General features: G+C 35.1%; 2 protein-coding genes across 8 annotated transcripts in view; one reads left to right on the top strand and one right to left on the bottom strand.

The window, feature by feature from the left end:
- The window catches only part of Lrrc28 (leucine rich repeat containing 28), a 141,749-nt gene extending 121,323 nt beyond the window's left edge, over positions 1 to 20,426 (bottom strand). For 3 of the 4 annotated variants that reach the window (XM_076848842.2, XM_076848845.1, XM_076848844.2), the window contains exons 1-3: positions 20,307 to 20,426; positions 16,426 to 16,653; positions 1,391 to 1,431 (exon numbers count right to left, since the gene is read on the bottom strand). In XM_076848842.2, the coding sequence (XP_076704957.1) occupies positions 1,391 to 1,431; positions 16,426 to 16,593 (209 nt within the window). In that variant the 5' untranslated portion in view covers positions 16,594 to 16,653; positions 20,307 to 20,426. Of the gene's footprint in view, positions 1 to 1,390; positions 1,432 to 16,425; positions 16,654 to 20,099; positions 20,252 to 20,306 lie in introns of those variants that run through there. The other variant, XM_076848843.2, reaches the window with a different exon arrangement.
- A 1,788-nt stretch (positions 20,427 to 22,214) lies between these two features.
- The window catches only part of Ttc23 (tetratricopeptide repeat domain 23), a 94,153-nt gene continuing 89,710 nt past the window's right edge, over positions 22,215 to 26,657 (top strand). For 3 of the 4 annotated variants that reach the window (XM_076848838.1, XM_076848840.2, XM_076848841.1), the window contains exon 1: positions 22,215 to 22,410. The gene's annotated coding sequence lies outside the window, so the exon portion shown is untranslated. The other variant, XM_076848839.1, reaches the window with a different exon arrangement.

Raw genomic sequence — 26,657 nt, 5'->3', positions numbered from 1 at the left:
TGACAGTCATTGTATATATAACAGCTTGAGATACAATGTTCCCATCTTCCTATTCATGATTGTTTCACCTTATTGTGTGTAAAATCCATGAGGATTTTTCTTTAAAGTCTGAAAAATTCTTTAACAAATTTCCACAGTCATTACAAGTAAAATTCTTTGCTAGGAATTAATAGTTGGTAGGCAGCTCAAAGATAGCCTAAGTTGATCTCTACTAGCTGGCATTCAAGTCCTATGCAACAGCCTCCACTCAAGTGTGGGGCAGACCCAGTAACTCACTTCTCTTGGGCAACATAAGAAGAGTGATGAGATGTCGCATCCAAGATTAGTTAGAAAGAGATTATTGCTTCCGTCTTCCATTCTCTCTCTTGCCCTTTTGCTTGCCTGCTCTAATGGAAACTAGTTGCAAGACTGTGAACTATGGAGAGGACAAGTGGTAAAGAACTGAGATCTTCCTCTGACCAATCAACAATCAGTAAGAAACTGAGTCCTTCAGTCCAGTAGTCTCCAAGGAATTGAATCCTGGCAACAACCTCCAGAGTGAAAGCAGAAGAGGATCCTTCTTCAGATGAGAACACAGCCCTGGCCAACAATTTTGACTGAAGCCTTGTGGGAGACCTTAAAGCAAATGCATCCTACTACGCTTAGGCTCAGATTTTAGAGTTTCAGAAAAAACAAGATAATAAATGTTTATTCTTTGAAGGCACTATTTGTGGAGATAATTTGTTAAGCAGCAATAGATAATACAGGGAGATACTGGCTTAACACAATACACTACCAAAAATCATTCCAAATAAAGAAGAGAACAAGAAAAGGAAATGCAAACCCTCCTACAATCAAGTAAGAAGACAGAAAGAAAAATAAATAGAAGATTTAAGTTTATCTTCCTTAATAAGTTAGCTGATACTTAAAGTTGATGCATTAAAAAACAAAGGTGTAAACATGTTATTTAGCATTATGGAGTTAACCATCAAAAGAACTAAAACTAATGAAGTGTGGGAAAGAGACCTTCAATGTCTATTTTAAACATTTCATACCATCCAATGCTTATATCAATTACCATATATAGTAGTAGTAATAATAGAGTTTTCCAATTTCATGGGCTATCCAGAAGGATTCTGTTCCAATATATTGTATCCAGAAAAAGAAAAATGTATCATTCATCACCTTCACTTCCTGAGGTAAGATATTTAAAACACAACTTTAAATTGTAAAAGATAATTCAAAATACTATTTGGCCTAGCAGAACCACAGGTTTACCTATAGGAGCATCATGATAATGATATTTAAAAAATAACAAATTAATACATTAAAATGATACATCCTCTTAACTCAAATGACTTAAAATTATTTCCATTTGTGTTTTTAAAAAAATTTGAGTAAACAGACTCACAGTTCCACAAGGTTTGGAAGCTTCTGAGCAAGGTTTTCTGGCTGAAAATTAAAAACTTAGAATTAAATTTTATTTTTGAAAAATGCATAAACATTTGTAATTAGTTTAAACACAAAGTACCAACTTGTTGAGGGGTGTAAACTTGGAGAAAATTTGAAAAATAATAAGTCAGCAGGTCTGGGTTTCATGCTTACATAGACCATAATACAATTTATAAACTTGAACACTTAAAATCAATGTCCTTTAGAGAAACCAGAACCTCACATCCCATGGTCATGGAAGAAACAAAAATGTGCTTAAGAGACACAGACAGAAGGAAGAACACCATGTGATAGCAGTCAGAAACTGGAATGATGCAGCTTAAGCCAGGTGCCAAAGATGGCAGTCTTCCCCTGAGGCTGGGAGAAAGGCATGGAATAGATTCTCCCTCAGAGTCCCGCCCCCAAAACAAGTGTTACCTCTAGCTATCATGCCGTTGTCATGGTAGCCTGGGAAAGTACTGTACCACTCAAACTCCCAAGTCATGCCCCAAAAGAAAAAGAAAGAAGAATTTCCAGGGTCCCCAGGTACTAAGACCAAACAAGGCTCAGAATGAACAGAGGGAAGCTCACGTAGTCCAACAGAATGTAAGACCTGACCATAGGTCCTGAGATCAGAGAGGAGGTGAGGTGTGGTGTGGCAGGGAGAGGAAAGTGGCCGTCAGGAGAAGTGCCTTTCCCTGGCAAGAATCCTAGAACAATGCCACACAAAGGTTAAGAGCAGGCTTCTCTCTGCTGGAAGCTGTGGGTAAGGGGGAAGGCTGAAAGCTAGCCTCCACACAGAGGTGCGTGTCAGTGCGAAAGCGCACCAGACACACACAGTTCAAAACTGTATGCACACGGAGATCTAAGATACAAATTGTTAAGATTGAAGGAGCACACAAAGTCAAGAAAAAAAATTTTTTTCTTTCTACATTCAAACATAACTGTAGCTATCAATGACAAAGAATCGGGAATGTCCTTTTAGAATAAATTAATCTGACTTGAATTCTGAAAGATAAATGAAAATTATAACAGGCTGATAAAAAGTAGAGAGGAGTGTAGTTCTGGCTACCCTTCTAAGCATAGGGGGTAACAGGAAAAAGGGGTCTTCAGAGAAGGTTCATTTAGGAAATTACAGATATAATCTTTTCTGTTGTAACTCCATGATAGCAGTCCTAGAGAAACAAAAATTTTTCAAAAAATCCTAGTACAAATCAATCATGTCAGTAGAAAACCTGGTCCCCACTTGTAAGGGGGACTAGAAAGCTTTACATTTGTAATTACAAAATAATTTTTCATACAGAAACTTAGTAACAGTGATTATCATCAGGAAAAGGACTAGGACTGCTATTCTCTATCTACTTATTTCAATTTTTAACAATAAACAGAAAAATTTTAAAGATTAAATTAAGCAGGAACATTAAAAAACCTAAAATTAAATTTTAATGTGCATGCACAATATAAACTGTTAACTATTTGCCTAATTAACCATACTGTGCACAATTTGAGATCTAAACACTCAACAGGTCAAATCTCATTAGTTTACAGTATTTTGGTCATTGGATATGAAGATGCATAATGGTTTTGCAGAGAATGGCAAGGAATGGATTATTAAGGGCTAGTATTTTATACTAAAGAACAACTTTCTTAATCCTAAATACCATGGAAAAGCACTGGTTTATTTTAGACAAAGCAATGATACTGTTCATTTCATAATGGCATACAGATGTATTTACCAATAGTATCCCAAGCTACTTACATACTTCCTTGCCCTTTTCTGACAAGAAAATCTCACTTAATATGAATGTTCTTATGAAGTATTTATGGGGCATCCACTCTTGACAGAATCACTTTAGTTTTAAAATGATGTAAGCTGTGGGGCTGAGGTTGTGGCTCAGTGGTAGAGCACTTGCCTAGTATGTGTAAAGAACTGGTTTCGATTCTCAGCACTTAAATAAATAAAATAAAGGCCCATTGACAACTAAAAAATATTTAAAAAAATAAAATGATGTAAGCTGTGATTCTTTTTCCTCCCATGTTTTGATATTAACACATGTAATAAAGTCCTTCAAAACATCTTTCCTCAGATGTTATGAATTTCTCCAAAATCCCTGGAATGTTTCTTTTAATATTTGTATTTCTTCTAGTAAGGAAAATATACACTTTTATTTATGGGCTTCCATATAAAGTATCCTAGGAAAACTAGAGAAATATTGGGGGGAGGAGCTAAATATAACTACTTCTATAAAAAGAAAGACTTGGGCACAAAAGAAATGCTGTAAGACCCTCACCTAGTTTCATCTGCTACAATACAATATCAATATTGTATCTGGCTAACACACCACTCCAATCATTCTTTCTGGATGCCTATTTGGTTTCATCAGATAGCATTCTGATATGTCCATAATAAACTCATTAGGAATTATAGGTGTGTATACACAATTAAGAACTGAAAAAATGCTTCTGAAATAATGATGCCAGCAGAGCATCACTATGTCTTTAATAATAAGCACATTGTGTTTTTATTTAAAAATAAGCACAGTGACCTTGAGAAAACTGCAGTTCATTAGAATTCTGCCTCTTAAACGTACAATAAATAAATAAATAATTTATGAATAAATGTTTAAAAAGCCTGGCAAATGAGCGGCCCATGGCCCAGACTGTGGTTGACACCTACTGGTGTTCTATAATATCATTATCTGCTTTCTTTAAAAACAAAAACACTTTATTTTTTTTACACATTTATTTATTTTTATGTGGTGCTGAGGATCAAATCCAGTGCCTCACATGTGCTAGACAAGCACTCTGCCACTGAGCCATAATCCCAGCCCTTATTGTCTGCCTTCAAATACGTTTTTTTTTTAAAGTAATGTAGTTCAAAAATACATGGGAAATTCCATATACTTTTTAATTTTTATACTTCTATAGTTTAGGTACAGTGAGTAAGATATTTTACCACCGTAAGTTCATGTCATAATGTTTGTTGCTGTGCAGGTGACTGAAACCTAATATTAGGTTATGATTGGCACACAAGCTAGTGCCTCCTAATTCACAAGGTTTACAAACTATTTGTACATGTTTTCAAATTTAAGATTCTGATAAAAGCAATAATTTTAAAGTATTCTCAAATCTGTTCTTACTATTTTTTCCTTCTTTTTTCACAACTTTGACACAGAACTAAGTTTTAACAAATAACCTGCAATCAATTCCTGGAGCATAAATATCTTTTACAAAACAACTTGAGGGCTGAGGTTGTGGCTCAGAGGTAGAGTGTTTGCCTGGCAAGTGTGAGGCACTGGGTTCAATTCTCAGCACTACATAACAATAAAATATATTGTGTCCACCCATAACTAAAAAATAAATGTTAAAAAAAAATTTGAAAATTGTTTTTCTAAATTAAGCCAAAGATTCTTTTCATTAAATCCCACTAACATTATCACTTAACAAAACAGTTTGTCTTTATAAATAATGCAAAAGTAAACTTTAGCAAGCAGTTAAAATTTACCTCAAATTTTGAATCAATGCTTAACCATATATTTTCAAACTCCCCTTAACTGGGAATACTTTTGAAATTTTGTATCTTGGAACAAATACTTGATATACTGTGCAAACAACAACACATTTCATGATGTTCTCAGGTAGGCACTGAGTACCACCTATTTCCTGTTCCTCTCTTTAGGAAACCTGGTAGGACTGTACTTCTCTCTTCAAATTGGCAACAGTTAAGTGACTTGCTTTGGTCAGTGAAATTAAGTTCAAGTGAAAGCTTTAAAGGGTTTGAGTGTAAAACACCTTACCACTGTGATTTCAGATGGCAGAAGCTTTGCTAGGCTTCATCCCCACAGAAGGATACCATAAACCAGAGACAGCAGTGAAGCAGAGACAGCAAACTGAGACAGTATTGAAGTAAGCAAGAAGTAATTGTGCTGTAATAAGCTACTAGGGCTCCATGTTCAGCAAAACCTGCTCCATCCTGACCTGTAACAGCACATTTCAAAGAAGTCACAAAATAAATGTAATTTGGTTCTTGTAGCATTCAAAAAAAGTAGAATCAAGTAGAATGAATTTGAATGCCTAACTCACACTATGCATATACAATAATTAACTCAAAATGGATCAAGAATCTGAATTTAAGAGCTAAAATCATAACTCATAGAAGAAAACATAGGAATAAATCCCTTTGACCTTGGATCTGGCAATGAATTCATAGATGTTACACCAAAACCATGAGCAACAATAGGAAAAACAGGTAAACTGGACTTCATAAAAAATTAAAAACTTTTATATGTTAAAGGACATTACAAGAAGTTAGAAAACAACCAATAGCAGGGCTGGCGGTAGAGCTCAGTAGTAAAGCACTTGTCTACCATGTGTGAGGCCCTGGATTCAATACCCAGCATGGAAGGAATGAAGGAAGGAAGGAAGGAAGGAAAGAAGGAAGGAAGGAAACCTATAGAATGGGAGAAAATATTTTAAAATCATGTCTGATAAGGGTTAGCATCCAGAATGCAAAATAAATTCTTATAACTCAACAACAAAACAAAACACAACTCAAAAGAAAAAAAAATTGGGAAAAGGAGGGCTGGGGCTAGGGCTCAGCGGGACCCTGGGTTCAATCCTCAGCACCACATAAAAATAAATAAATAAATAAATAAATAAATAAAGTTATTGTGTCCAACTACAACTTGTGTGTGTGTGTGTGTGTGTGTGTGTGTATATATATATATATATATATATATATATATATATACTTATATTTATATACATATATATTTTTTTTAATGGGCAAAGGATATAAACAGGCATTTCCACAAAGAAGATATCTGCTATAGCTTGGATCTTAAATGTTCCCCAAAGGTCCACAGGTTAATAGCTTGGTGCCACTGAAGGTGGTGGAAGGTTTAAGAGGTGGGGCCTAATGGGAAGTCTTGAGGGCACTGAGGATACGAGCAGGGATTATGGAACCCTGGTCACTTCCTTGCTCTCTTTGGCTTTCCACTCGTGAGGGGAATTTTGTTCTACCATGTACTCCCCACACTGCTTCTGGTCCAAAAGGAATAGGTCTGCTCAATCATGTATTTGAATCTTTAAAACCATGGGCAAAATAAACCTTTTCCCTGTGTAATTTGATTATCTCAGGTATTTGTTATAATGATGGAAAGCTGACAACACGACATGCAAATGGCCAACAAGCATATAAAATGATGCTCAATATATATAAAGTAGGTACTGCTTTATACCTACTAAATTAGCTATAACAAAAAAATGGAAAATATCAAGTGTTGGCAAGGATGTAAAGAAATCAGAACCCTTATACATTGCTGGTGGTAATGTAAAATGACTCAGCCATTATAGGAAATAGTTTTGCAGTTCCTCAAAAGGTTCAATGCATAATTATATGACTCCACATTTCTGCTCCTACATAAATACCTAAAAGAATTGAAAACAGGTCCTCAAACATGTATACTCATGTTCACAGTGGCACGATTTACAATAGCCAAAAGATGGAAACAATTTAAATGTCCACCAATAAATGAATGGATAAACAAATGGTGGCATATCCACACAATGGCATCTTAGTGAGCCATAAAAATGAATGAAGTGTATTGACATATGGTATGACTTGGCTGAATCTGGAAAACATTTTCAGAGTGAAAGAAACCAGATACAAAGGGTCACATGTTATATGATCCCATGTAATATGAACTATCCAGAATAGGTCACTCCCTTTCGAGATAGAACAAATTGGTGGTTATTAGGACTGAAGTGGGTGTTAGGGAAAGAAGGGGAAAGTAGAGAAACTAATTAATGAGTAAATGTTTTATTTTGAAGTGATGGAAATGCTTGGAAGTAGACAAAGGTGGTAGCAAAACCTGTGAATGTACTAAATGCTACTGGATGGTTCACTTAAGATGATTAATTTTGTTATACCAATTTCACCTCAGTAAAATTATTTCTAATTAAAAGCAAAGTAATGAAGTTTTGGTAAAGGAAAAAAAAACACCTCATTCAAGACACTCTTAATGAGCTTTCTGGTTGGGTCAATAGTTGGATGTCATTGCTTCTGAGCCAGTACACCACACAAGTTAAACACCCTGTATCTACATAAAAACAACTGTGGTAGGCTTCTTTTCCTGCCAGCAACATTTGCCCATTCCTCCTTCAGTAATTCTCTTTATTTCTATGTATGTAACAGAGCAGTCTATCAACAAAAGAGCCAGAAACCCTAGCAGGCTAATGCAAGCAGAGAGAATTGGCACAACCTTTCTTCTGCAGTAGCATAAAAGCCCTCCAGTGTCCTAGCTACCATTTGCTCCCCAAAGTTCTTTGCCATTTATGCCTTTATCTCTTGGCTCATTCCCCATTAATTACTCATTTTCCCTTCCTTTATTTCTCCATCATGATAGAAATATTCTCTATTTATACTTTCCAAAAATGGTAGCTACTAGCCACAAGTGGCTATCAAGCACTTGTAATGTAGTGACGTGACTGAGAAACTGAAATTTTATTATTACTTCCCACTAACTTAATAGTTACTCAAGTCTGGTCAGTAACATATTAAAGAGTACAGAATTTTTACCTTTATACTCATTACCAATTTTTCACTTAAACTCAGTTTTTAAAATGCAAAATAAAAAAGGATAACTATTAAGTTGTATGAATGATAAATTTTTATATCATTTTTCTTAGAAATAAATGAAGACTTTGAGACATTGTTTAACATTTATACAGACTTAAACTGGTATCCTGAGAAATGTAAATTAACCTAGCAATGGAGCTCAATGGTACAGCACTTGCTTAGCATTTTGTGTGTGTGTGTTGCTACAGGGGTTTGAACCTGGGGGCACTCTGCCAGTGAGCTACATTTTGAGAAAGGGTCTTACTAGTTTGCTGAGGCTGGCCTTAAATTTGCAATCCTCCTGCCTCAGTTTTCTGAGTTGTTGAGATTATGGGCATGGACTACTGCACTTGGTCACACTTGCCTATCACACTTGCCCTGGGTTCACTCTCTACACCTAAAATAAAAAGTAAAGAGGATGAATAAATGTAATTAAAAACTTTAAAAAATAAAACAAAAACTTTTAAGTATCTTTAAATCTGCAAATATTTTAATGCTAAAAAATGGAAAACAAACTTCAAGTCTAATAATTTTTAACTTTGCAAAAATTTACAAAATCTATGCTCAAATTAAAAAAAAATTAGTAGTACATGAACATAACTTTATTTATTTTTATGTGGTGCTGAGGATTGAATCCAGTGCCTCACATGTGCTAGGCAAGTGTCCTTCCACTGAGTGGCAATCCCCATACTCTATGCTCAATTTATAAAGCATTGCATATTCAGTACATTTACAAAAATGAAGGTGTATTAATTTGATAAAGATTTGGTTGCCACAAAAATTTCTCAAAAGAAAAAAAACAAGTATTAAAAATTGCTAATATTAACCTTTGAATATTTGCTTAAAAGTGAAAGTCATATACACAAATATATCATAAACAAAAGTTGAAGGTTAGAGAATCACTTGCCCTTATCCAGCTATTTTTAAAATTTTTTAAAAAATAGTTAACATACATGATTTTATAACTGGAACTTTCAAAGCAACAGAAAAATACACAAAAAGACTGGGCACAATGGCACACACCCGTAATCCCAGTGACTCAGGAGGCTGGACAGGAGGATCCTGAGTTCAAAGCCAGCCTCGGCAACTGTGAGGCACTATGCAACTCAGTGAGACTTTGTTTCTAAATAAAATACAAAACAGAGCTGGGATGTGGCTGAGTGGTCAATCCTGAGTTCAATTCCCAGTACCAAAAAAAAAAAAAAACCCCACAAAAAGAATAGTAAACACTTATTTGCATAAAGTGAGATCAACCACCTTAAATTACATTTAGCCTGAATAATTTTATAAGCTTATGACAATTGTTTGTTTTTTTTTGGGGGGGGGGGGATGTGTCTAAGCTCAACATCTGATATTTTGAGCTCCTTACTTATATAAAAATAGTATTTGTTGACTGATTTAATTGGCCTAATATTTAGAAACTGGGTTTCACTTTTACTGTATAGGTAACATGTTATAGTATAGCGAATACTTAAACATGAATTCAAGGGGCTGGGGATGTGGCTCAAGCGGTAACGTGCTCACCTGGCATGTGTGGGGTGCTGGGTTCGATCCTCGGCACCACATAAAAATAAAAATAAAGATGTGTCCACCGAAAACTAAAAAATAAATATTAAAAATTCTCTCTCAAAAAAAAATAAATGAATTTAAAGTTGTGGGCATACACACAGAGTCATGAATTTTGAGTTTTGCATGTAATTAGCACGTTTCAGGTACATAAACAAATGGTCTGGTAGTATAAGGGACTACCTTGCCACCTCCTTATAAGTCCTCCCTCCTAACTCCAGATAAGAAACTACAAATCACAGAGCAGGATAAGCCAGTTTCCCTATATTTTACCTAAGAAAGCATAGAATGAGACAAGATATAAAATATTTCCATTAACTTAGACTTTTACTTACAAATTCTAGAGGTAAACTTCACAAAGGAAATTTCCCTTACCATTTAATATCTCATTGCTGCACAGGGGAGAAACATGGTTAAATTATAGCTGCATAGTGCTAGACTAGGAATAGGTCAACAACAATTACTTACAGAATTAAAATAAAAACCAGACTTATGGGATCACAAATGAAGATAAATTACTTTTGTTCTAAACAGATGATCCATCTGTTAATCTCTTCTAAGTTTAGTTTCCTCAAAATATTCAAATATTGATAAAGCTCCTTCTAACTTTAAAATTTATGAATCAAAAATAGAATTGTTACACGTCAGATGTGCATTTTCCAGAAAAAAAAAAAAGTGTTTTTCAATCATGACATGTAAGAGTAAGTTTAGCTACAACTTTTTCACTATTCACAAGAAACCACTGTCAAACAATTAGTGATGAGTAAAAACTTATAAATCTGAAAATTCAAAGGGAAAAGAAGATTTGGTAACAAAACTTCATTTTCAGGCACATGTGTATTATCAAGACAGAACACTTTCGTAATGACTGCTTCCCAGAACTATAACACATGTTACACAAACACTGAAACAAAGAAACCACGAAAATTCATTATTTGACATACTTACCTATTTCCATATATTTAATGTTAAAAAAAGATACTTTTATACACAGCTAGCTCAAGAACAGAGTAATCATGGTGATTATGTGCCCTAGCAAAACTGTTTTCTCCCCAAGCTAAGCTTTTTCAATGCTTATTTGATCCAGACTCCTAATTTGAATATCCAAAATCCTAAACACTTCAAAACCCAAAATGCTTGGAGCACAGACATGACATCACAGATGTGAAATTCCATACCTGAATTCATGTGACTGGTTGCGGTCAACATACAGGCACGCTAGAAATATTGCATAAAATTATCATTGAGCTACATGTATAAGATGTATATGAAACATAAATAAATGTTTTTGTCTACTCTTGGGTTCCATCCCCCCCAAAACATCTCAATATGTATATGAAAATATTCCAAAATCCAAAAATTAAAAATCTGAAAAATCTTCCAATTCCAAGCATTTTGGATAAGAGATAGTGAACATGTATTACCAAACTTAACAGAGAAAGAGAATGTAAGTTGTGTGACTTCCCTAACCATTCTCACCCTCAACATAGCCAACAACCTCAAAGACATCATTTATGTCAAGGCAGCATAAATGTAGCCATCACCATTAGACCACTTAGACGCTTTGATTAACAAAATATGACAGCCGCATAAAATTTTTGTGGTACTATATTCCTAACATCTTACTTTAATTACTAATTATAAAAACAAGTATTTCTAGAAAAGACTATAAATCAAACATCATAATAGGGCCTTTCCCTTTAACTATAAAATATAAATAAGGCCCTGCTTCTTTGAACCCTTACTCCTACCTTCACACCCTTCACTTGTTCAGAGCTATAATCACTACTCAGTTTAATGTAACCTTTTTTTAATGCCTTACATATATTCATAAGATAGGGATTAAATAATACTTGCTTAAAACAGGATCTGGCATTCAAGTGATGGCACTCAAGACTCAAGCGATGTTAGCTGCTACCATATTTCAAACAATCCAATTTTGATGAACATTTAGGTTAAAACAATTCTTCATATACAGTGCTGTGATGAACATCCTTGTTCACAGATGGGTTTGGTTTATTTTGGGGGGGGGGGATGAGTAAATTCTTGCAAGTGAAAATGCTGATTCAAACACATACTCATATAATATTTTACTAACAAGGTTTCACCAATCAACACAAATATCAAGTATCAAGCAATTTTCACTCCAACAGTGTTTGACCATCATTGGTCTCCAAGATTGGGTATTAATATAATCTTTAACACTAGGTATTAATGTTTTTACTTTTTGGCAATCCAATGGCTAAAAATGATCACTGAATTAACAGTTTTCTAATAGAAGTTGAATGTCTATTTATGTGGTTTTTTTAACCTTTATTTATTTATTTTTATGTGGTGCTGAGGATCGAACCAAGTGCACCCCACATACTAGACAAGTACTCTACCACTGTGCCCTTTTTATGTGGTTTGTTTTTTTTTTACTGTCTATATTCTTTTATCATATGCCTGTCCCAAATTAGATGTGGAGAATAAAGAAACATTTTCTCTTGGGCCAACAAGAAAGAAAAAACATCTGTGCCTCAACCCCCAGCCCAATTCAGGAAAATGATTGACAGACCTCTGCTCCCTTCAATCTCACTAAAATATAACTTTTAAGTTAAATTCTCTTGTTGCATAGAATAATTGCTTAATTAGAGAATTCAGCTGCTCTTGTTATTTAGCCCTAAGTCTGAACTTCCCTCATTCATTAAAACTAAGATAAATTTATGGTCCATTCATATGTACAAATGAAACTAGAAACTATATTCCAAATATTGTCCTCCCTCTTAAAAAGACCCTAGCTACTGATCTTGTCTCTATCTTGGCCCCCTCCACCTTGTATACCAGACCTGGTCACCATCAACAGATCATCATCACTCTCCATGATTAAAGTGTTCATAAGCAACCACAATATTCCAATCCTCAGCTGGCTCACTCAATCTTGCAGAACATCTTTAACATCAATGGGTCCTTTGGCTTCTCTCCATCCTCACCACTCCTTCCTTACTTTGCCTCCCAAACAGTTCAGATTTCACCTCCTACCATTTAAATACTCTCTTGCCAATATCCTAAATCTCTTAGTTTCTCTGTACTTGTATTGCATCCACCCAGCAAAAATCTAAACCTGTATGAAATGTAGAAATCCACCTTACTCACACCTCAAACAGCTGACTAAAGCAAGAGAACACCCCCTATACAAGCAGATGGTTTGGTTCTACCATCAGCCATTTCTCCAAATGCTTGCTAAACAAAGTGCAACAAGTCTATTACTTTTCTCTAGCTAACTGCCATGTAGACTCTTCAAAACAGTAATTTAAAATTTCACTCTCCACAAATCATGATCTTGAAAATTCCATGAGAGTAAGAATTTGTTCCATAATTTGTCTATTGTCAGTGTCTTAAAAAGTGCTGGGTATACAAGAAGAACTCAATAAATCTATGTTAAATGAATGAATAATGCTCTACCTCCTAACTTCCTGTTAAAGTCACTTTTTAGTGTCATGCAAACGAAATATATGTTTAAAATCTTCTAACAATCCTGCTACAAAGAACTAAATTATGTGTCCTACAAATATTAGGCAGTAGGCCAGACACTGGGGATGCAGAATTCAAGACGTTGCTCCTGCCCTTGAAGGCTCTCAGTCTAGAACTCTTGTAGACTTTATGTAATTCTACTTTATATTCAGTTATTCATTCCATAAATGTGTGAATACTTGTATGACAAACAGAAATCCTATGTTACTCTTACTTATAACTATCTCAAATATGAGGAACTTAATAATTCTCAAACTGCATTTAAATAAGGCAAATATTAGAAATTAAAATTATGTTTCCTACACTACCTCTTATTTACCTATTACATAACTGATTCCCTATATAAACCAACTCATATTGTGTTTAAAATAAAGTCTGAAGATTTCTTAACCATACAAATAAGTGATAATATTAAATGCTTTAAAATATTATTAAATGTGAAATGTGTCTCTTTTGACCCAACAATCCTTCAAGACTATCCTAAATTTAGGTATGCACATATGTACAAGGGCAAATGTATCTCTGCTAGTCTAGAGGTTAGTGGAATAATGAAGTGAAAATAGAAATTTGCAGAGAAATACATGTAGTAATATTCTATTTTTATTAATAAAAGAGGAAAATATAGAGAAATACAGAGTATATAGTTAAATAAACACAAGTGAGTAGGGTGGAAGATGCCATGGCCTGAATGTCTATGCCTAGTCCAAAGTTTTTGCTGAAATCCTTATCCCCAAGGTGTTGATGTTAGAAGGGGCCTTTGGGAGATGATTAGGTCATGAGAGCAGAGCCCTCAATAATGAGCTCGGTGCTCTTATAAAAGAGGCCCAAGAGAGACCTCCTTGCTCCTCCCACCAGGCGAGGACTCAGCAAGAAGGCACCATCTATGGAATCTTATTCCTGGACTTTCAGCCTCCAGATCTTTGAATAATAAATTTTCTTTATTTATAAGTCACACTGTCTATTCCTCTATGTGGTTTGACATAAGGAAAGGTATCACTTCTGTGATTAAAAAATGAAAAAATTCATTACTTTAAGTGTACAAAAAGCCTTTTTCCTGTGTTTTGGTTCTAAATATGGGCACTTGCCAAGTTCTGAACATCTGACATATATGGTCATCCTACAAATATGAGCTACTGTGCTAGATCAAGCACCTTGAAGGGCAGAGGAAGAAGGGCAGCAGTTGTATATTGTTGACTATTTCTCTTCCCACCAAGTGGCTTCACTTGAGAAGCGGAGGAGGACAGAACAGAAGGAGAATGTTGAGGAGGAGCTATTTAACACAATGAAACAACTTTAACACGAAACAATAAAACAACGTGAAAATGGAAATGAATGACAGGTTCCTAGGCCTGTTAAAAATAAATAATAAAAGGCCAATTAAGCCATAATGTGTTTGAGATACTATATATGTTCAATAATGCCCTCTCTTTTGGACATCGTACAATTGTAAGTCAAATTCCACAAAGTCTCCCTGTAGGACCTATTTTCTCTTAAGACCAACAAACATCCTAAAAACCCTGATTCACTAGGTTTGAGCACTCTGGGTCAAGTATTATTTCATCTGTTCTCAAAGACTGCACAGTAAACTGTATTAAATATAGGGAATGGGATGGTTTGGGATCACTACTATGATTCACACCATCCCCTGATATCTATATAGCACTTCATGCTTTAAAAAGGTCTTTGATACACATGAATCACATGTTTAAATTACTAAGAGGAAGTAATTAAAGTATATCACCTTGCATTATAAGCATGCAACAATTTAACCTTTGATGATTAAAAAGGTAGCAGAACATGAATTTGAAAATGTATGCTACGAGGCATTATGCAGATATACTTGAACTATACTGTAGATACTTGATATTTTCCTAAATAGGAAACTGCAGATGAGAAACTGTCACAAGATCAAAAGTTTACTTTAAATTTTATAAGCAACGGTTAATTTATTTGAAGAAAGTCTACTCCATTGGACTATAACCAACAGGGAAGACGTAATCCACTCATGAACTATTTTTTTGTATATAAGTAACAAACATGGGAAAATCTGGTCTATCATCCTTGAAAAAACATTTCTTAACACTAGTTCTTCCTCAAAGGGCTAAAAACTTCTAGGTAAATATGGTTTCATATTATGCAATGATGATTTTGCAAAAATGATTCATGTAACTGTATTTAGACTTTCTAAGTTTAAACACTGAAACATCTAAATTTTAAAAATCTAACGAGGCATTCAACATATGTACCAATATGCCAAACACTAAAAATAAAATATACATATCCATTTACTTCTAGGTACAAAGATAAACTTTATAGTGCTTTCTCCTTATGTAGATATTTTGCACAGATTAAATGAAATTTTTCTAGGAACACATGCCATTTATTTGAAAGCAATACCAAGTATTTTTTAGATATTTACAAAAGCCCATTATGTAGAAAGGAATTTTTAAAGGGTCAATTCATGAAAGAAACAATGTCATAAATCATCTAAAATGAGTAAAAATGAGAATTCAAATAAAAAACTCAAGTTAGGGTAAGAAAGTAAAAGACTCTTGATAGCCAGAAAAGTCCATATAAGGTAAATTAATTTAAAATGGAGATCCAATTTATAATGCAATGGAAATAAAAGCCTGATTAGGACATTGTCTTGAATCTTTTTTAAATAGTTTCTTGTATGAAATAGAATTTATAACAAAAATTATATTCTTATTCTTAGAACATAAAGTGTGAATCAAATGTTGCTTATTTGGCAAAATTTTTTCCAACAAATTGGATGATAGTCCAATTCGAAATCATTTTGATTTTCATATGGCAATTATAAAGGAGGGTTTTTTTGGTTTATGTTTTTAACACTTGAAGCTTCATTAATCTTCCTAAATGTTTCACTTAATGTTTTCATCTTCAAATCATTCCCTTTTTAATGCCTATAATTCAATTATCCTCTTTGGTCTTTCTCTTGTTTCCTTTTTAAATTGTCTGCCATGCACTCAACATCTAAAACTCATAGGAAACTGAACATACAAAGAAAACAAAAGTCAGGATAGATGCACATGCTAACTGAAGTGAGGTTTTGGAGTGGGCATTAACTTTCAAAATGGTATTTTAGTGAATATTTTGCTTTCCTACACAACTCCTCCTACAACCTCACAATTGCAGTGACTTGGATAATAATTTCACAGCTAATGATAATCCCTCATTTGTGTATTACCTGCAAGAGGGGATATTCATCCTGATCTGAATATCTTAGGATATAAAGAATATGTATCTGTCAGGGCCACATTTGTAAATGATATTTTTAATGCAATATAATACTATACCAAGGTGGTAAGGGAGTTCCTTTTCATATAGAGTCTCTCCAAGTACTGCAGTCCTTCATCTTTCAGTAACTCCAATGGAAAATGGTGCAGATTCCTATAATTTAAGAACAAATTCTTGTGCTTTTCAAGCCTTGCCACAGTGATCGTCTTACAAAGTTCGGATGCCATGATTGATCATATCCCATCAGGCACAATGCAGCACTACATGTTGTCAAAATTGGTCAATTTCTATAAAGAGAACAAAAAAGTTTAATCATTATAAGGCTTCTTACGAAGGCTGGAGGTATAAATCTATGGTACAGTGCTTGCCTAGTATGTGTACGAGGCCCTGAGTTCCATCCCCAGTATCATCAACAAAAAAGACTTTTTTTAAGCATCACCATATATACCTGTTCACTTACAAAGATACATGTGTACAGACACTAACAAGATGAATTATATATTCTATCCTATATTTTCTTTTGTAAAAACTGAAATTTAGGAGATTAAAATGAAAAATAATAAAATATTCTGATTAAATAACACTTACTATTTATCAGAAATGGTCCTAATGAAAAAAACATTTTTTGGACTTATCTAAGAGAACAGAGATTAGTTTAACCTCATATTCATCTTGAACGATCTCATTTTGAATTTATTTTAAGATATATCAAAATATTAGCATACATGTTAATAGATCATTAACCATTATTTTCTTTACTTCTAGTATCTGAATGTTTTCCTGTATCCTAACTTTTCCTTTCTTTTATCTCTTTATTCTGATTTTGTTTTGGATTGTTTTTTTGTTTGTTTGTTTGTTTTTGCTTTGCAGATTATCTGAAGTGGCAAAGAAACAAGTTCAGGGTTACAAAGTTTTATTAATTTTATTTATTTATTGTTTGCAGTCCAGCCTCAAGCATGTTAGGAAATCCTTATACCATTAAGCAACACCTCCAGTGCCCAGTTTTATTACTTTAGATCTTTTCAATGAAAGAAGCAACACTGCAAAAGGACACAGTAGCACTGTATTATTCTATTATAATCAATCAGTTGACTAATATATAAAATGGAATTAGCAGTTAATGTGTTGCTTTAAAGGCCCCAGGACAAATTATTTTAAATTTTCTTCTGGTTACAAAATTGACAAGGACAGGAAGAAAAGTAACATTTGACATCATATCCACTGGCTGAAACAAACTTTACCATCATTGAATACAAGATGAAACAAATTGAGGGCTTCCAGAATTTGTCCAAGGGAACAGTTTACAAGGGATGAAGATCAGGTTCAGTGAATTTCAAAACTTGGGCTCTTTACACTGATTTATAAGGTTCCTCAAGATACAAAGGAAATGCTTAAACAATTATAAAGAAGCTGAGTTTTGTTCAAAGATTCTACTCTGTTTTTCTGGTACCTTTCCCAAACTACCTACTAGAAAACAAACAAAAAAACACCTTTCACTTTTCACCAGGAATTAATGCCAAAACTTTCAATAAGCAGAGTTTTGCAAGTTTCAAATTATTTTCTATCATTCCCAAAATTTAATTCCTAGCTAATAGGACAACCCTTGCCAGAGCAAAGAATTTGAAATTCTCAATAACATTCCCAATGCAGTATAATAATCCAATATTTCCCCATATTTGTTCCACCTACTCTCTTACCTACTTTATGAGATATTATGTGATTTTGTGCAAGACCCTCAATCTTAAGATATCTTAATTCTCTATAAAGCTAGGGGAACTAGATAACAATATCAATGACTGTGGAAAATGAAGCTTTCTAGGTAATTATTCACTGAAGTAAACTGAAAACATTTAAGATATCTCACAAGCATCTCAACTTAATACAGTCACAGAGAGTTTTAGATTTTCATCACCAGTCTGAACCTCCCAAGTCTTTACCCTCTTAGTAAATGGGGAGAAAGCATAATTCTATCCATGCAGCAGCCCAGACCAGAAAGCTGGCATTATAAATGAGTCAAGTCCTCCTATTCACCCACATATCTGCACTATCATAAGGCTGATGGTTTCCATTTCTAAAATATATTTCAAATCCATCTACATCTCTCCATCTGCCAGAATCATAGACACTGTAATATCCTCATTGAGTCAACTCTTATTACTGGTCTGAGTCCACTTCAATCATTTCCAACACATTAATCATAGCAGTGAGATTTTGAAGACGCAAACCCAACTGCTTCTCATTCTCTCTCAAGCACACATCTTACTAAATAAACCCTTCAGAAGTTTCTTACTTAGAAAATCACCCTCTTACCAGGTCTTCAGGGCTCTTCGCCATTGGGCCCAACACACTTCTCTAGCCTCATTTGTGGCACTCTCCCTGGCTTCCCAAATTCCTGGAACTACCAAATTCCTGAGAGTTCTTGTTGTTCTGCTATCCTCTAAGTCTGGAAAGCACTTCCCCATCAACCTCCAAGTTTCAACATAAAAACCAATTCCCGATTTCAAGTTAAAGTATTCCCCTGGTATTCTTTTCAAGCAACCCAGCTGTTTTTCTTCATTGGATTCTGTGCAATTTGTCATCTATGTATTTACTGGTGCATCTGTTTACTCTTAATCTACCAAGAGCCTGTAAAACCCAGAGGGCAGAGATTTCGCTGCTTCTTCATGCCTGCACAACTAGCACAGTATCTAAAAGCAAGCCTTCAAACAGTTAATGAAGGGATGAAATAAGAATATGTGGAATAATACTCAAAGGCTGATTTTTCATCTACCCATTTCAAAACCATTTATAGATTGTATAAACTTGCTGCATGCCATAAGGATCTCTAATCCTCACAACCATGCATTGCAATATTGCTTAGTCCATTTTCTAGATGAGAACAGAGTTTCTCAGAAAGTAACCTGCCAGAATTTCAAAGCAGGTGGCCTAACTGCAAACTGCGAAGTCTGTGCACCATCATACAAGGCATCCTTTCATGCACTTCAGTGTAACTAGTGCTTCTTCTATCATTAATGTGGTATGCAAAACTTACATAAATGAAGTCTTTGCTTCATAAAGCAAAATATATCCACGCTCACTGATAGAAAATTCAGTAAGAGAATTAACCAGATGGTTTTCCTTCTGAATGCTCTGGTGGAATTGGTTACCTCAAAACCATCATTACCTCCTGATAAAATGCATTTTATTTTGCATCGAAGACAGACTGGCAGATAGTCTATACAAATGCAATCTGAAAGCTGTCAACAGTGCTCATGGTTTTCCAATATGCATTCTTGGCAACAGAGCCTATAACAGCATAATTTTCTTTCTATTTGACTTCACTATCTCTTGCCTATAGTTAAAGAAAATGGTATATTTAGTATTAACTATATACAGCTCCACCTCCACCTGAGTTTTGACAGATGAGCACCAATTTTATTATTAAAAAATAAACAAACAAAAAAAAAAACCTCTCCCATCTTAAGAAAATCCCACACATTTTAAGCAGGAAAGGAGTCCCTTAGGCTGACTTCGCCATACCTATTCTACACGGTAGAATACCCATTCCGATATCCTAGCACTGGAGATTAGGGAATTATAAACTGTATATCAAGCATTTATAGAAGATTATTTTCTTAGTACTAAGAAATGCTAACATTAGTCTCATGCAAAACACATGCTGTTTTGCCCCAATTAAGCACTAAGATAGTTACAGTTAGGCAGCAGCTAGCATAGTGGCAGGGGTTTCACAGACCGGTGTTAGGCGGACTGTCCGATCCCCTGGCCGCGGACTGCGAGGAGGACCCAGCAGCCTCGGTGACCCAAGGCCCGGGGCAGTCCACAGTCCCACTCGCTGCAGCCAGGCGTTTTCGCCGGGTCAGGTATGGGGCGTCCCCGCCGGGGACTCGGCCAAGGGACGTTGACACTTGAACCTCCGGACAGGGTGGACAGCTGCACTCACCTCGGCGCCGGCACAGCCAGCGCTCCCGAGCGCGGGCGGAGCTGGACAGCAAGCCTAGGGACCGCGGATGGGGCGGGGCGGGGAGGGGCTGGGCGGGATGGCCAGCGCCGGCGGGCCCCGGGGGCGGGGCGGAACCCGCACTACTGGGAGTTGGGGAAGAGGGAGCCGGGAAAGGAGGACAGGATCTCGCGATAATTCGTCTCAGTTCTCGCGTTTTCACGATAGGTGAGACGATAGGCTCGTTTTCCAAGCGATGTTCCTATTGGCGGAGAGCACTGCTTCCTTCCCCTTGGTCCCGCCAGGGGCTCTACTTTTGCTTCCGGCTCCCGCGTGGGGATGGAAGAGAGCGAGTCTTTGTTTAGTTATCTTGAAAGCGTAATTTAGCCAGCGCCAACGTCAGGCAGCGCTGGTCGTTGACCTGTTCTTTTGTTTGTACATTCATTCAGGTGCTCGGACTGGTTATTCAATCCATAGGTTGAGGGATGACAAAACCCGCGAAGTGGAGCGCTTGTTGTGTACCTTGGGGCATTCTAAGAGCCGTGCACAGATTATCTCATTTAAGTCTAAACAGTAATCCCATGACACAGGTACTGTTATTATACCAGTCTGATGGGTTTAAAACTGAGGCTGATAGATTTATGTCATGCAGGGTTTGTCAGTGAACAGTGAGCCCAAGCCCTGGGTTAAAGAGCTCACTGATAGGTTCCAAAGATGAGGAAGTAGTCTGCACTTAAACACTCAAGGTCTATTTTGAGAAACAGTTGCCAAAAAGCACAATAACAATTTAGACATTATGACAGTTACTAGTATGGCTAAGTAGGATGTCAAAAAATATTTCTTAAAGAGAAAAATTCCTGTCAACGAAGACATCAAAAGAAGAGGGCTTTGGGGTTTTTTGTTGTTTGTCTTTCAATACGTGCATTGTTCGGGAACATTAAAAACTTTTTAAAAATATTGTGTTCATAACTATAGCACCTTTCCTTCTTTAAAAAAAAGTCTTCTAGAACTTATTCTTTGTCCTTTGAAAAGCTTGGTCTGTTAACTTGCTAAAGGCTTATTGTCAACGTTAAATTTTGTAGTGAACTAGTTTTAAGTTGGCTAATTACTTTTAGAGATGAATTATCTAGAAAGCAGAGTTATACTAAATAACACTGGTTCCAAAATAAGGTATGAATTACAATCAGATAGTTATCAATTATTTATTAAATCTGGTCTTCCGGAGTTACTGATGTGACATGTACATACATAACCTGTATTCCTAAAACCTTTTATGGAGTTTCATAATACCTCAGAAACTTTTTGCTGGACTTAAATGAGGAAGCCTAGAGTGTGTAAAAGCAAACATCTATGGGTTATTAAGAATCAACCCAAATAATGACACTTGTTGCTAATATTGGAATAATCACACATGCAAAATAGAGGAATAATAGAAAAACAATTTAAAAAAAAATCAGTGTTAGTTTCTTAGTTTTCTTTTTTTAAAAAAAGAAATACTGTGTTTTGGGGTACATTAATTGAACATCTTATATTTGATCATGAAAAATGAATCATGTTAAAATAACATTTACCCCCTTCCCAAACTGACACAAAAGTGACCAGGCCAGTATGTGACATTAGTGTATCTTATGACCATTCTTTAGATCTCTCAATTTGTAAAGGGTCAATTTACATATTTTTTACCTACTTAAAGTGGGAGAACCCTTTAATTTAAACTAGTGATTCTACAGTCTTCAACAAAATTTAACATCAACAGGCAGCAATACCACTTTAAGAAAATTCCAAGGAAAAGACAAACCCATTTTAAAATTCCCACCTCTGGCTTCCAAGGATTGGGTTACAAACTTCGACAAAATGCTCCTCTCCACTCCCTATTGGTGAAAGCTCTATCATTCATTCTTCTGCCTGAAGTTTTGTGAGGTACTGGGTTGCTTTACCGGGGAAAGGCTGTTCCAATTTTGTCTGGAACTGCCCTACTTTAGACTTTTTGTGGTAATCTCTACAAAGAATCCCAAACGGAGACAGCGAAACCAAACTGGCAAATCAAGCTATCAAGACAACTGTGATTTGCTTGAAAAAGAAACGGAGATTCTGTTCATCTGACTGGGTAAACTGACAAAGGGTTTTACGACATGTAACTGGAGATCTAAGAGTTGAAGAGAATTTTCTGGTTTTTCAATGTTGTAAAGAAGTATCAAAGGAAAAACAGAGAAAATACAGGCAGCATGTAAGGGAGGCAGGATGAAGAGTCTGCAGAGGGTGTTTGTCTTTAGGAAGAAGTTGGAAAGTATTTTCCCCAGATTATCAGTGGGGGTTTGAAAGGTAAAGCAACCAAGATAAAATTAATTATAGATTATTTTCTACTTTAAGAAACTGTGCTCTGTCGTTATTTTAGCTTAAATATGGGTTGACAATAATATTGTAATTTTTAAGTGAAATAGCTATTTGTGTTTGTATATCTGGTGTAATAGACAAATCCATCTATTAAAAGTTTTAATAGAAAATAACAGTTGGCTTTGGACCCAAATTTTGCATATATTTATAAACTATGAAATTCAGGCACATCTGCCTATGGTCAAGGTAGTTCATGCAGGATAAATTTCCAAAACAGAAATCTGGCATTCATATTTTCAGAAATGATATTTTTATTAAAACCAAAATATAAAAGTTCAAGAAGATATTGATAAACAAAAAATATTAGTTGGCCACTATTAGTCCATATTAGCCAATATAAAATAATAAAACACAAGATGAATGAGATGTTAAATTAATGTACTTGAAACCACAATATTTCTGTTTTTTAAAAAAAGAAAACTAAGAAACAAACATTGATTTTTTTAAAAAAAATTGTTTTTTCTATTGTTAATCTATTTTGTATGTCTGTGATTATTCCAATATTATCAATAAGTCTCATTATTTGGGTTGATTCATGATAACTGATAGATTTTTGCTTTTACACAAAAATCCTCCAGAAGCTCATATCAAAACTGTAGAAAAAATGAGCCTCAGAACATTTAATAATGTTCTGGACCGTTCTGAATGCCCAAATGACTATTGTAAATCACAGGTGCTTCAGGATCTTAGATCAGCATGAGCAGAATTGTTTAGGGAGAGCTTCACAATATGGTACCAATTCAAGTAACTGGCAAATTTTCAGAAGATTAAAAAAAAAAAAGTGGCATTCCATGTAGTAGGTGACAAGTCAGCAAATACACATAGATTAAGAAAGAGTAGGTTGACTGGAGAATAAGTGTGATTTGGAAAGCTTGATTAAAATAATGATTTTTTGAAAAGCACAAGAAGTTACACAAAGAGCCAAAATTGCCAGGATTAAGGAGTTTGGTCTTGGATTTTTTAATGGGAGGGATACCTTATGAAAGGAATATTGGAACATGATAAAACTGGCAGTGCAATTTAAGGTGGCTTGGGGACAGATACCAAAGGCCAGAGGGCTCAGTGATACAAGTATCGATATACAAAATGGTTACTAAACTTCTTAAGGCATTTTATCCAATTATCTTCCCTGTGTTATTACATTTCTTTGTAATCCTGGAAAGCATTGAGTCTTTTTCTAGTTTAGCACTACAAGTAACTTATCATATGTAGTGGTGGTTGTAGTCTAATTAAGACAGTAAAGGTGATCTTTGTTCACATGGAATATGAACACACATTTGTTCACATGGAATGTATTCTTTCTTCTTACCTCACAGAATTTACTTGTGGTTTGTTCAGTTTTGCAGTACTGAGAATCAAACCAAGGGCGTTCTGCATGTTAGGCAAGTACTCTACTGCTACGTCCCCCGTACTTTTTATTTTGAAACATGTCTTGCTAAATTGTCCAGGCTGGCCTCAGACTTGAAATCCTCCTGCCTAAACCTCCTGAGTAGTCAGGATATACCAGCAAATCTGTCTTTTAATTGTGTTTCCTTGATTTTGCTTAAGAAGGAACTTGTACCAGCAAAACCTTATGACTTGAAGATCACCACAGGAGGCATTGTGATTCAGACAAAGCACCCACTCAGTGGGCTAGGGTTGCGGCTCAGCAGTAGAGTGCTCCCCTAGCACTTGCGAGGCCCTGGGTTCAATCCATAGCACCACAGAAAAATAAATAAATAAGGGTATTGTATCCAACTACAAAATACATTAGATAGATAGATAGATAGATAGATAGATATACACATATGTGTATATATACACATACATACACACACACACACATACACACACAACAACACCCACTCAATGAGCTGCTTATACACATATATATGTGTATATATATATACATATACACACACACACACACACACACACACTCACACACACACAAACAACCACACCCACTCAGTGAGCTGCTGTGATATACCAGACACCATGCTCAATATTGGGAAAGCAAGATAAATCAAAGACCATTTCTGGGCAGTGGCACCAAAAAGCCCATATATAATTTCCAATAGTTCTCATATTCTGTCATGACTCCTCATGATGTATAGTTGAGCCTTGGTCAGCCTGGGTCGCTGATTGAGTCTGTAGAGCAGAGATTTCCATCTCCAATCCTCAACCACGTTAATCTACAGCATTAAAAAATTAATACACTACCTTAACTAGCATACCCAATCTGGACTACCTCCACTTATAAACAGGATTTCCCCTGAAGATTTTGGCATTTCATTTTTTCTTAAGTTAGGGGGGAAATACCCTAATCAACTGTTTTAGGTATCAAATAGGTGAGATATTTGGGGAGAAAAATCACACTATAAGGATGATTTAATTCATTAGTAAGCATTTATTAAGGCTGATTTAGATGTCAGGCACTGATGTGAAGTGATCCATCTATTTGTACAGTAATGATATTAACATAAGATTGATTCTAAAGATTGTTGAGGCCTCTGCCATATTATCAGGGTTGCTCTATCTTATAAAAGTCTTATAGTTGTAAAATGTGTAAAAACCAGAATTACATATAAGACAGTGTGGTTTCATAGCCATTTTTAACAGTTTTTGTGATGTATAATTCCTATACCCATAAAATTCACTTATTTTAAAGATAGAACTCAATGATTGTTTTTTAAAATTTTTATAATTGTACAATCAGTGCCATGTGCCAATTTTAGAAAGTTTCAGTTACCCTAAAAAGATAATTTGTGCCCATTTGGAGACAATTCCCTTTTGCTATCTCCAGCCCCACCCAATCACTTACAGACTGTTCTTTTCTATAGATTTACCTTCTCTGGAAATTTTATTAAAATGGGATTATACATATATGGTCATTTTACATCTGGGATCTTTCACTTAGTATAATGTTTTTGAGGTTTATTCATGTTGTAGTATGTAATATTGCTTCACTTCTTTTTCTTGACAAATAATAATTGATGACATGCCAATACCCATGTTTTCTTTATGTATTCATCAGTTGACAGATATTAGGATTGCTTTCAGTATTTGGCTATTATGGCTAATGCTGCTATGAAGATGTGTACAAGTTTTTGTGTAAATATGTGTTTTCAGTTCTCTTGGGTTTATACCTAGGAGTGGAATTGGTGAATCATATACCAATAACTTTATGAAGAATAATGCAACTGCTTTCCAACGTGAGGCACCACTATTTTATATTTCTACTAGTAGAGTATGACAGTTCCAATTTCCTCAGATTCTCAACAACACTTCTTGCAGTCTTTTTATCATGGTCATTCTGGTGGAAGTGAAGTGGTATCTCATTATATTACATTTTGCTAATGACTTGTAATATTGAGCATTTTTCATGCACTTATTGGCCATTCCACATATCTTCTTTGAAAAATGTCTTTCAAATGTTTTGCTTATTTTTAAATTGGACTATTTGTCCTCTTAGTGTTGGGTTTTAAATAGTCTTTATATAATCTGGATCAAAGTCCTTTATCAGATATATGAATATGATTTACAAATATTTTCTCCTAATCTATAGGTTGACTTTCCCCTTTACTAATAGTATCCTTTGAAGAAACAACTTTTCAATTGTGATAAAATCCAGTTAATCTATTTTTTTCTTTTATTACTTGTACCTTTAATGTTGTACCTAAAAAACCTTTGCATAACCCAAGCTCATAAAGACTTACTTCTATGTTCATTAGAGTTTTATTGTTTTAGCTCTCAATTTTATGTCTTTGATCCATTTGGAGTTAATTTTTCTATGTGAGGTAGAGGGCCAGCTTCATTCTTTGACATGTACTTATTCAGTTGTTCTAGCACTATTTATTGAAAAAACTACTCTTTGCCCCATTGAATTATCTTGGAACCCTTATTTAAAAAAAAAAAAAAATTGCTGTGTAAGGCCCTGGGTTTGATCCCCACCAATCCCCTCCACACACAAAAAAATTG

The sequence above is a fragment of the Callospermophilus lateralis genome, chromosome 3, assembly GCF_048772815.1.
Source record: "Callospermophilus lateralis isolate mCalLat2 chromosome 3, mCalLat2.hap1, whole genome shotgun sequence".
Taxonomy (NCBI): domain Eukaryota; kingdom Metazoa; phylum Chordata; class Mammalia; order Rodentia; family Sciuridae; genus Callospermophilus; species Callospermophilus lateralis.
The sequence above is the reverse complement of the archived record's forward strand: the minus strand, read 5'-3'. Positions and strand labels throughout refer to the sequence as shown.